The 11,990-nt window shown below is 35.8% G+C and overlaps 1 protein-coding gene across 1 annotated transcript; it reads right to left on the reverse strand.

Moving 5' to 3' along the window:
* Nucleotides 1-344: 344 nt before the first annotated feature.
* On the reverse strand, nt 345-5,510 carry LOC136969239 (uncharacterized). The gene has a single exon (XM_067263328.1). It carries the CDS (start codon nt 5,508-5,510, stop codon nt 345-347), a length of 5,166 nt encoding a protein of 1,721 aa, XP_067119429.1.
* Nucleotides 5,511-11,990: the final 6,480 nt, after the last annotated feature.

The following is an 11,990-nucleotide window of genomic DNA, read 5'->3' on the forward strand; positions in this document are numbered from 1 at the left end:
TGTTTGTCGATCTTTAATGGACTGTATAAATATGAAAGAAAACACTTGCGGTTTGATAAAAGTTTAATGCGGTTTGCGGGTCGTTACACAAGAACAAGAAAAAAAAACAATATGGCTGACGCCCTTGGCCGTTACTTGGCCGTTACAAAAAACTCTCGTCTCCAAACGTTTTTTTAAATTATCATTTTTCTTCTCACAAAAAAATACGGTGGCGCTCGAGGCGGCAACATCCCGGCCCGCGTTGAAGTAATACTTCAATAAACAATGTTAAACATTAAATTTAAATTTAACAATTACAACAGAAATGACGCGTGTAGGTCACCAAGGAGAATCACATTTTCTTTCTAGATGGATGGTAACAGGCACAATTTTGTTATGCTTCTCTTAAAAACACCTTGAGGGGTTTTCACCAGAACAACTCTCACCTTCCCGTCGGGTCCTTTGATAACTTCCTGTACACGGCCCAGCGACCAACTTCCGGGTGGGAGGTTTTCATCTTTTAAGACGACCATTGAGTCTGGTGTTATATTGTCCTTCTCAAATTGCCACTTATGTCGGGCCTGTAGGTTGTTTAGGTAGTCCAATTTCCATTTACGCCATATAACTTGAACAAATTTAGTTAACATTTGCCATTGAGACAAATAGTTATCTGGTTTACTGGTGAGATCTGACTCCGGTAGTCTAGTCAGAGGTCTTCCGATAAGAAAGTGTCCTGGAGTTAGAACTTGGAAGTCGCTTGGATCAGAGGACATAGGAGTGAGCGGTCGGCTATTCAAAATTCCTTCTATCTGCGTGGTGATAGTTATAAACTGCTCTATAGTTAGATGCGAGTTACCTACGGTTCTTTTTAGGTGATGTTTAAAGGACTTCACTCCTGCTTCCCAAAGGCCACCGAAATTTGGTGATCTGGGCGGTATGAACTTCCAAGTGACCTCCTCGCTGGCGAGATAATCAGCTAAACTGTCAGGAGGTGTTTTTACGTAGTTATGTAGGCGTTTCAACTCCGCACTGGCACCCACAAAATTTGTGGCATTATCTGTCCAAATTGACGCACTTTTACCCCTTCTGCTAAAAAATCTTTTCAAGGTTGCTATCATTGCCTCGGTTGTTAGGTCGGTAACTACTTCAAGGTGAATTGCCCTAGTCACAAGGCAAACGAAGATTGCGACGTAGCACTTCTGATAGGTGCCCTTTCTTTGTCCCTTATATTTAATAAGAAAGGGACCACAAAAATCAATCCCTACATGTTTAAAGGGGGGACTTGGAGTCATTCGCTCCGAAGGAAGATTTCCTAGGATTTGTTCCATGACTTTGGGTTTATTTCTAAAGCAAACGAGGCACTCATGTACCACCCTTCTGGCCAGGTTTCTTCCACTTAAAGGCCAGAATTCTTGTCTGACGAGGTAAAGTAAAGTCTGTGCACCAACATGCAAATTTTTCAGATGATAATATCTCATAATCAAGTGGGTTAACTTGTGATTTTTAGGTAGCAGAATTGGAAACTTTTTATCAAATGATAAATTTGAATTGCTCAATCTACCGCCGACTCTCATTAGACCCTGTTTATCTAGAAAGGGATGTAATCTGCTTAATTGACCCTTCGTTAGATTCCTTCCCATTTGCAATGTTTTTATTTCCTCAGCAAAGGCCATTCCTTGTACTTTGCCGATCAAATAAATTTTGGACTCTTGGAGTTCTTTCCTTGATAAAGGGCCAAATCGACGAGTTACGTGTTTTATGTTATGTAGAAACCGGAAAATATAACTAAGTATGCGAATTAATTTGATGTAATTATTACTAAGTTCAAACAGGGTATTGTCAAGGTCAGAGCTTGACACTGACACCAAATTAACATGCGATTGTTTTTTAAGCTCAGATAGATATTTTTCATCGGAGGAAGTGTCGATGGCATATTCATCCTGACGTTGAACGGTTGGTGCTACTTGAGACTGCACTCCACTCCACCATAATTCCATGGATAGTAGATCTTGCGGATTTAAACCCCGAGAAACTACATCTGCAGGATTGGAGTGGGAAGTTATATGTTTCCAGTGGCAGCCTTCAGTAATAGATTGGATCTTTTCCACACGATTCGCAATAAAGGTCTTCAGGCGATATGCGGGAGTGTTGATCCAAGCGATGGCAATAGTTGAATCTGTGTGTAGGATCACTTCAGCTATATCCATTTGCAGACATGAGCGTACTTTTTTGACAAGTTGAGACAGTACTAGACAAGCTGATAGCTCTAATCGAGGGATTGTCATAACCTTAAGAGGAGCGACACGAGATTTACTAGCAATAAGTCGTGTCTTGCCAGTTCCATCTTCCTTTATGCAATGCATGTAAACTACTGCTCCATGAGCTGACTCCGAGGCATCTGCATATCCTAGCAAGACAGCCCTTTGAAGTGGATCTGTTAAAATATATCTAGTGATCTTAAGATCGTCCAGGGCTTTCAAGGACGACACAAAGTTCACCCAATCATAGTTAAGGTTTTCTGGTAGAGTATCCTCCCAGTCGAGCTTACTGAGCCACAGCTTTTGTAGAAAGATCTTTGCTCGAGTTATAACTGGTCCCAGAAGACCCAAGGGGTCATAAAGTCTGGCGATGACACTCAATACTTCTCGTTTTGTATAAAGCAATTTTTCTGGAATCGATACCCTGAATATGAACTGATCTTCAACCGGCTTCCAAATAATGCCTAAGGTTTTTACTGTTGGTTCCGCACTTGAGGAAAAGCAATGTTCCTTATTTTCTGGTGAACTACTGTTCATCAATTTCATTGAATTAGAGTTCCATTTGTGTAGTGTCATTCCACATGTGCTCAACATGTTGCACAACTGAGATTGTAGTTCGAGGGCAGCATCGAAATCTTGCTCACCTGACACAATGTCATCCATGTAGACATCTCGTAATATGGTTTTAGAGGCCAGAGGATATCTTGCTGCTTCATCGTAAGCCAACTGCTTAAGGGTTCTCACTGCCAGAAAGGGAGCACTGGCGGTTCCATAAGTCACAGTTTTCAGTCTGTAGGTGACTGGCATCTCTTCTTCCTCGTTCTTCCAAACAATTCTTAAGAGATCTCGTTGCGAGGGCTCAATTAGAATTTGACGAAACATTTTCTGGATATCTGCTGTAAAAGCGTACTTGTATTTTCGAAATCTTGTCATGATCTCGAAAACATCTTCCTTTACTTCACCTTTCAAGAGATGATCATTTAGACTCAGCCCAGAAGTTGTGGGAGCAGATGCGTTGAAGACTACCCTTAACCTTGTAGTGGTTTTGTCTGGTCTAAACACACCGTGATGCGGAAGGTAGTAACATATATTGTATGCTGTCTGATCAGCGGGAGGTTCCTGCACCCTTTCCATGTGGCCCAAGTCCAAATACTCCTTCATGAAGTTCTGATATAACTCCTTTAATTGTTTGTCCCTTGATAGTCTCTTCCACAATTGATTCAATCTCTTCAATGCTAACTTCCTTGACTCTCCCAAGTTTTGTATTTCCTTGGTTGCCATCTGCACAATGTATCTCCCATCTTCATTACGTCTGTGAGTTCTTTGATAATGATCTTCGCAATACTCTTCTTCTTTACTCATCAAACTTGGAGCCTCTGTAAGAGTTTCTATTTGCCAGAACCTTTGTAAACATTTATCGATTGATTCAGACTCTGATATTAGTCCACAATATTTATCTTGATCATTAGAGTCTGTGGACCCAGTAGCGATGTATCCAAAAACTGTGTTGCGAAATGTTAGGTTATTGTTGCACGATAGACGAATTTGATCGTTCTTGACTATTTCAAAAAATGCTTCAGCTCCAATAAGCATGTCAATCTTGCCTGGTGTAGCAAATCTTGGATCAGCTAACTGACGGGGTATTTCTGTTTTGCTGACGTGTAGAGAGGAAACCGGAAGTAAATCCGTGATCCTTGGCACCACTAAGAACTCTAGCGTCTTAGAAAAGGATCCATTACCGTTTATTATTGTAGCAGGCAGCTTAAACTTGACCGAGGTTTTATTTCCGCTTATACTAGAGACTGTGAGGTCGATTCTTTCTTGCGGTGTGCCCAGACGACTTGCGAAATCTCTAGTTACGATATTTGACATACTGCCCGAGTCCAATACTGCGCGCGCTTGAATGCTGGCTCCGGTAGTATGATTTAAAACCCAAACCATGGCTGTCGAGAGAATTACTGTCTTATTTCCCTTGTCAATACATGATAGTGAGTGAGGTATACTCTCACGAAACTCTATTGCGTCGGGATTAAGATCCTGCTTGGTTGAAATCGGTTTGCTGTCGATCACTGGTGCATTTGAACCAATTATAGCTTGTTTCTCTTGGTGCAGTAATGTATTATGTCGCTTTCGGCATATCTTACAGCAGCTTTTGGAGTTACAATGTGATAACTTATGCCGATCACTTAAGCAATTGAAGCAGAGGTTGTTTTTGGCCACAACATCGTTTCTTTGGGAGACTTCCAACTGTAGAAAAGAATCACAATTGTAAACAGGATGATTCTGCTTACATAAAATGCAACGAGACATAGAATTGTTACATTTCACAAATAAGTTTCTCGGTTTAACTCTATCTTGATTACACCTTGGCTTCACGAACGTGGCCTTATTAATATTTTCTAAAATCTGAGAACGCTTTTCCAAAAATGAAATCAAATTATCTAGCTTAGGAACGTCATTCGAACTAATACTGAACTCGTACTGTTTTAGTGTCTCCTTATCCAGTTTCTGAAGTACAATGTTTAGAATTAAGATATCGGAGAGCTCATTCCTTTCATATCCCAGGACCTTTAGAGCTCGCATATTCCGATTCACAAGATCAATTAAGTTCCTCAAACCCTTTGCTGACTCATAAGCTAGTTTTACAGAGTCCAGAATCGCATTAACATGGGTTTCTACTATTAATTTCTTGTTTTCGTACCTCTCTTGTAACGCTTGAAACAATGAAGCAAATGAATCATTTAACGTTTCTAAACTCTTAGCTTCCCCTATGAGAGCAGCTTTCAAATAATGTAGTTTCTGTTCAGCCGATAGTTGCTCGCTTGACGAAATGATATTATCAAATTGCATTTTAAAGTTACTCCATTCTTCATATCTTCCAGAGAATTTCGGTAGAGGAATCTCTGGTAATTTAATATTAGCGGAGTTATTTCGACCTACGGGGGCCTGACTCACCATAACGACGGACGAATCTGCTTCTAATCGTTTAATACGAGACTGGATCTTAAATTTACAACTTATAATTTTGTCCTCATATTCTTCACTATTGACTATCTCAGTGTCATAGTCAGTTGGGCTAGTAATGAGGCCCTCAATCTCCCCGTTTAACGTTCTCAACGACTCTTCCTTTCGACTAAACTGATCCAATATTTCTAGAAAGGTTTCTGTCTCTCTATCGTCGCTTTCAACTAGACTATCGACTTTACTAATTAATCTCGTCACACTAGCTCTTATCGAAGCGCGTTTTTTCCTTAATTTCTCGAGCTGATCCATTTTAAACTCTCTACCACGTGTAACGGACAAATAAATTCTTCCTACCTTGGATAGGCGACTTAATGAAGTTTGAACTCAATCTTATTTGCTTGCGAAATTGTCTCTTTTCTTCTCATCCGCCTCGACGGACCAGATGTTTGTCGATCTTTAATGGACTGTATAAATATGAAAGAAAACACTTGCGGTTTGATAAAAGTTTAATGCGGTTTGCGGGTCGTTACACAAGAACAAGAAAAAAAAACAATATGGCTGACGCCCTTGGCCGTTACTTGGCCGTTACAAAAAACTCTCGTCTCCAAACGTTTTTTAATTATCATTTTTTTTCTTCTCACAAAAAATACGGTGGCGCTCGAGGCGGCAACATCCCGGCCCGCATTGAATAAACAACGAAATTATCCGTTTTTTTTTTTTTTTTACGAACTTCTCGAAGTAAACGGTTTTACATTCAAAAAGTTACAATTTCGATGTACAGGTTTTTCTCAGGAACCTATCTACCGTGTAAATCGAGGGATGTGTGTATAATAAAGCAGACTAGTTTTTGTTATTAGAGCACCGTAGGAAATTGTTAATACGTAATTGAATAAGCCGTTTAAATGTTCTACATAGTTCCAAAGTTCATTACGTTGTGTCATAATTACTTTTAATTCGGTTTCCAAATTCGGATGATTTGTTTTTAGTACAGTGGACTACCGATATAACGCCATGTCGGGCGGGCAACAACACCCGCGTTATAAGGTGAATCTCGTTATAGCCCCTCTTATCCTGACCCGGCAGAATTTTCTGCCGGGTCATTCTCAAGTTCGTACACTCAACCGGCTGATTTTTCTGCCGGGCTGACAACGAAGGCAATAACAACAATTTTTATTTGAACTATGCATCTTAGACGTATGCAGTTTTGGCGATTATATTCTTCTGATTTTATTTTACATAGTAATATTTTTTTTGGATTTTATTTTTAAATAAATTTGTCATTTTGACTATTCAAGGTCATGATAGTACTGAAGTAAATAATCGTTTTTCTCTCTGTTTCTTTAATTTTTTTGCTAGTTTTTGTGATATCACAAATTTATTTAGTTCATTACATATTTCCGTTATAGTTTTCATGATTTCTGATTCAATTTTTTTTTTAATCGTATATGCAATGTATAGAAGACACTTTTGTAAATTTTATTATTATTTTTTTAGTTTTTGTACTAATTTATGCTCTTATATATTTGTTATACATCGCTTCTTGTAATTTTATACATTTTTATTCAATTTTGTTAATTAATTTACAAAATATAATATTGTAAACAAAAACACGTGTCTCTGAGACACGTCACAGGTCACGTGACCGCAGACACACCTGCAACAGATAAGGTGAGGCCATTCTATTTACTGTGACATTCCTATGACGTAGAAGCTATCTAAGAAATTAAAATAATTTAATACATTAAATGCTTTCCATTATTTAAAAGCATTATTTCAGTAAATAAATTTATTTCTTATTATTTAGATATTTATGATAATTTAAATTTAAATATATTAAAATAACAAATGAATTATATTATTATGAAAATAATAATAAGTTATCAGAATAAGAAATATAGATAGTACATCCTAATTATTATTTTGCAATATATTAATAAGTTAAATTTTTTTTCTTTATGATATATAAAATACATGATTTGTATATGTAAAAGATAGGTACTATTTTGATCTCCAGATGGCATCAATGTATATAATACGTCAATTCCGTTTTTATTTTCATTTTTTAATTAAAAAATTGAAGTAATTCAACATAATTCATAATTTGTGAAAATACACAATTCTAAATGTTAATATTTTTATGAACCAAACGAGAAGTAACATTTCTTTTATTTTTTTTAAATAAATATTAACTTTTTACATAGCATAGTTTTTTGTTTAATGAAAAGAGAGTCTTTAAATATAAGTGTATAAATATTTTAGTTTTTTTAAATTCAAACACATAAAATTTACACTATAATGTATTAATAAGTAAATAAATAATTTTGGAACGTCTTTAGTTTAAAATTTCGTTACAAGATGGCATATGTAAAGCCTGACATAAATTGAAAAATTTGTGAATTTTTATGAAAAACACCAAATATTATTATTTTTTACTGCAAGTTACGATTTATTTTAGTAATTACATAATTATCTTTACTGACGCGCGATTAACGCTTAATTATTTTTTATAGGATTTCTTTTATCAAATTAATTTATCGTTATGAACTTATAATGAACATTCACTTTGGTAATGTTTTTTAACGTACTTTTTCATGTCATAAACAACATCCAATAATTATAAAAACGTTATTTTTGTATTTTTGTACGAGTAAAATACGTCTGCGCATTACATACGGTACACTGCATTTTTGTAACAAGTAAATGCTTAGCATTGTTCATATAATAGGAAACTGGGTTAACTCGACACCTGTATGACCTGAGGTCAAATACAAACAAAAGAGTCTTCCGACTTGTCAACGCTCGTGAAAAACCAAAGAACTATAATGAGCATGACTAGAAAAAGTTTATTTTTAATAATTCAAAATGTGCAAATATTTATAAAAATACCAATTTAACAAATATTAAATCATTACATTTATAATCATTGCTAAATGACCAGCTATTTTCGTACAATCTCTTTGAAAGCGACGATCCTCTTGACCTAGCATGCACCCTGCTCGTGAACTATTAGCAAGCGCCAAATCCGACAGAGGGCGCTCAAGATGGCTGCCGAAACAGGTATGAACCGACCATGTGTTTGTTCAATGCCTGAGCCGATTCAGTTTCCATCGGTGACGGCTACTGCGATGACCAAATGGAGAACAAATCATTGAATTTACGTCAAATTCTAGACTGTATCGGCGACAGGAAACGTTGTCTTGTAGAAGGTGAAGCCGTTTTGGATGCTGGACACATCGTATTTTGTGAATTAAACTCTAACAACAACAACATTGAAAGTTCACGTTGTGGCTTTAGTGTTGCAATCTCAGATATTGTCGTTTTAATACATCTCAATTACGCGGAGAATGCACGTGCAAAGCGGGGCTGTCTGGTTTTCGTAAACATGTCATAGCCGAGCATAATACTAAAATGAAAACAAAAAGCGTCAATTAAATTATATTTTCAATGAAGAATATTTTTAAAAATTTGACTGGAAAGTTATCTCGACATATGTATATGAAGATAGAAAATTTACCTATTTTCATTCCGATCTGTGTGCAAGAACAACTTTTCGACGAACATGTCCATTTACAAACACAATTAGGCATTTTTTTTTTTTTTGTTTTTATGTGGACGGCTTCAGATTTTCAAACTTGAATTGGAATATTACCGTTACGTCATGACTACATAAGAATTATTATGTAAAAATAAAATAAAAGACTATCATTTGTAGAATTAGAACACTTTTCACCTGTTACACGTGTTTAAATATTTTAAGCAGTATACACCATGTGCCAATATAAAAACGTAACTATTATGATAAATAAAACTATGTTCAGTGTTGTTGTTAGAGTTTAATCCACAAAATACGATGTGTCCAGCATCCAAAACGGTTTCACCTTCTACAAGACAACGTTTCCTGTCGGTTCCTTACCTGTTTCGGCAGCCATTTTGAGCGCCCTCTGTCGAATTTGGCGCTATATAAGTGTTTACAGAAGTGTTTCCACTTAATTAAGCAATTACTGCGTTGGCAGTTAACAATAGGAACGAGTTTCTTTTGTCTACAATTCTTCTTTCTTTGTTACCAATCCAATTTTTCTCATTGTAGTACAGAAGCTCAATCTGGTTGGACGTGTTTTGCTGTGGTGAGTAACATTTTTCGTTTTCTGGTGTCTGGGACGGTATAGATCGATAATATATAGTACATAATAAATATATTAATCACTCTGATAAGAAAAGCTAGTGTAGTAAAGACAGTCGAGAGAGGACTTATTCAGGATCTCGAAGAATGTATGTACGAAAAACTAGACATAATCGAAGCCTCGCGGGCAGTGGCGAGGCAAGACAAATTTGATGTGGGCAAAGTACATTTCGCGAGGCCCTCTGGTGCAAAGGAGGTGCAAGGGGATGGGTGTATCATGCACCGAGCGCCACTCACAGAGGGGGGCCCAAATGGTCTCCAAGACAAACTATATGTGTTTCTGGAGGAGGGAAAGGAGCGCCAATAAAGTGTCGGGCGCCAGTTATGTTCACTACGCCACTGGTTGAAACTGTCAAATTTTTATTCATAAAAATGCAAACTATATTATTGACTAACATTAAAGAAAAATTAAAGAAACAGAAATTTCCTGCTTTTAGCCTTGCTAAACACAAGCTAAACACTTAATTTTCACAGGCACGTTTGTCGGAAACGTTCGAGAATTGAGTTTTATTATTTGTAAAATAAGCTGTTTGTGTTTAGATCTACACGTTCACCAAGTTTCCCTCGGATCGGGAACCTGAACGTCTGGCCCTGTCTTTGTAAGTTAATAAATTATTTTTTTCTTTACAGAGAATTTCCAAAATGACAGAACTTAGCCTTTGTTGCCCTTGCGCCAAAAAACTGAAACCAACCAAAATGGCAGAAACCGCACTTGAAACAACAACGGAAATAGGTGGATTATCGCCACGTGGCTGCATTTTAATCACAGATTTGCCAGAAATAATAATGATTAATATATTTGAATACTTGAAAGATGCACAATTAGATATATACAGACAAGTGTGTACTCAATGGAGAGATATCATCGAAAACGTAATCTATCGCCGAGTAACGATGATAACAAGGGTAATTATTACAACGTTATTCTGTTGATTAAATGTTTTGATTATATAATTGCTACAAACGCTCAAAATGCCAAAATCGATTAACAAATAATTTCTGAGTTAGGGAATTCGGTTTAGAAAATATTAATTACTGAAATGGCGAATTTTAATTTTTGATTTTGTTAGAGTTTGTATGATTTGTGCGGAAGTCTGTTAGTTTTCTCTGTGTAAATCTAAACATTTGTAGATTTCTCAGTCATCGACGGGTTTAATGCTGTGTCCTTTCTCGGAATTGGTTTCTCTACGTGAAGTGTTTTTGCATTTGTCTACATTAAACTTTCATTTCGTCAATAGAGTAACGGTGTGTAAGTATAGGCTATTTAGATTGTTTTTGTGAGGATGTAGGGTTTTATGTATTCTACGCAAATGACGTACAGAATATATATATTATATTGGTCCGTGGTGTTTCTAAAATACGTTTGCTGTTAATTCAAAGTTTGTGTTTTTTTTTCTCTCTCTCTCTCTCTCTAAAAAAGACCTAATCTTGAATTGATTAACGTACGTAATAAGAAATCAGATGTAGTGTCGTTTTCCAGTGTTACCCATTGTTTTTTCAGATGTTTAATAACTGTTAGAATATTTTGTATTTGTGTAATGTATGTAAGAACTGTAAATGTAGGACACTATCAAATGCTTTCCTGTAATCTATGCATAAGATTTCTATTGTTTTTTATTTATTTACAATTGTCATAGAATGACTAAATGTAGGAGTAATTGTTTTTTTGCCTTCATATAAATTCTACGACAGCTGTTCTTGTTATTTAAAGTTCAAATAATGTTGCTGATTTTTAAAATGTTTAATGATAGGTCGACAATTGACTATTCTATTTGTATGAAAGTTAGTTCAAAACTTACAACGAATAAACTTGAATAAATTTACACAAGCTCACGTTTAGAATAATTGAATTGCAATAAAATAAGTTTACATTAATTACATTATGCAAATAGAATTATATTTACTGAAATATTCTGATTTATTTAAACAGACAATTCCTGTTAAAGTAATGAAGTCAGCACTCTACGAATTGGAAAAGCTACGTCCCTACGTTGGGTTCGACGAAAATTTCCAATACTGTTGGTTTTTTTTAGGATCTGGAGCTAAATATACACGTCCTTCTGTTTCGTATCGTGAATATATGGATTTTAAGAGTTTATTGGATCGTAAGTAGCAGTACTATATAAGTTTTAAAATACTTATCAATTGTTAATAACAATCGCTTTTTTAATTCCAGGAAATGCTGGCACACACTTTTTACCTGCACATTATGGGTTATCGATAGAAGAAACAACTGAAATAACAATATCGACGTTTCCAAACATTCAAGGTTTTAATATTTTTAATTATTCGTTCAAACTCTTTTCAATCGAATCTAAACTATTTAACAAGCCATATATAAAAAAGGAAATAGAGAAAGTATGTCACAAAATGAATATACCAAAGGAACAAACGAAATGCGTCATCTTTTACAGAGATATTGCAGTATATTCGGACGAAGGCAATCGTAAATCTTTTATAAATTCCTCAATCCCCAAAAATGCATGCAGGCTTACAGTATTTCATGGTGAGAGAATAAATGCTTTTCAGGTCTCTATTAATATTTATGAACACGATGAACCTGGTCATACAACAATCCAAGAGAAATTGGAAAGGCTGAAACAGTCTGA

The sequence above is a fragment of the Centruroides vittatus genome, unplaced genomic scaffold, assembly GCF_030686945.1.
Source record: "Centruroides vittatus isolate TY-2023 unplaced genomic scaffold, ASM3068694v2 contig_1769, whole genome shotgun sequence".
Lineage (NCBI taxonomy): Eukaryota > Metazoa > Arthropoda > Arachnida > Scorpiones > Buthidae > Centruroides > Centruroides vittatus.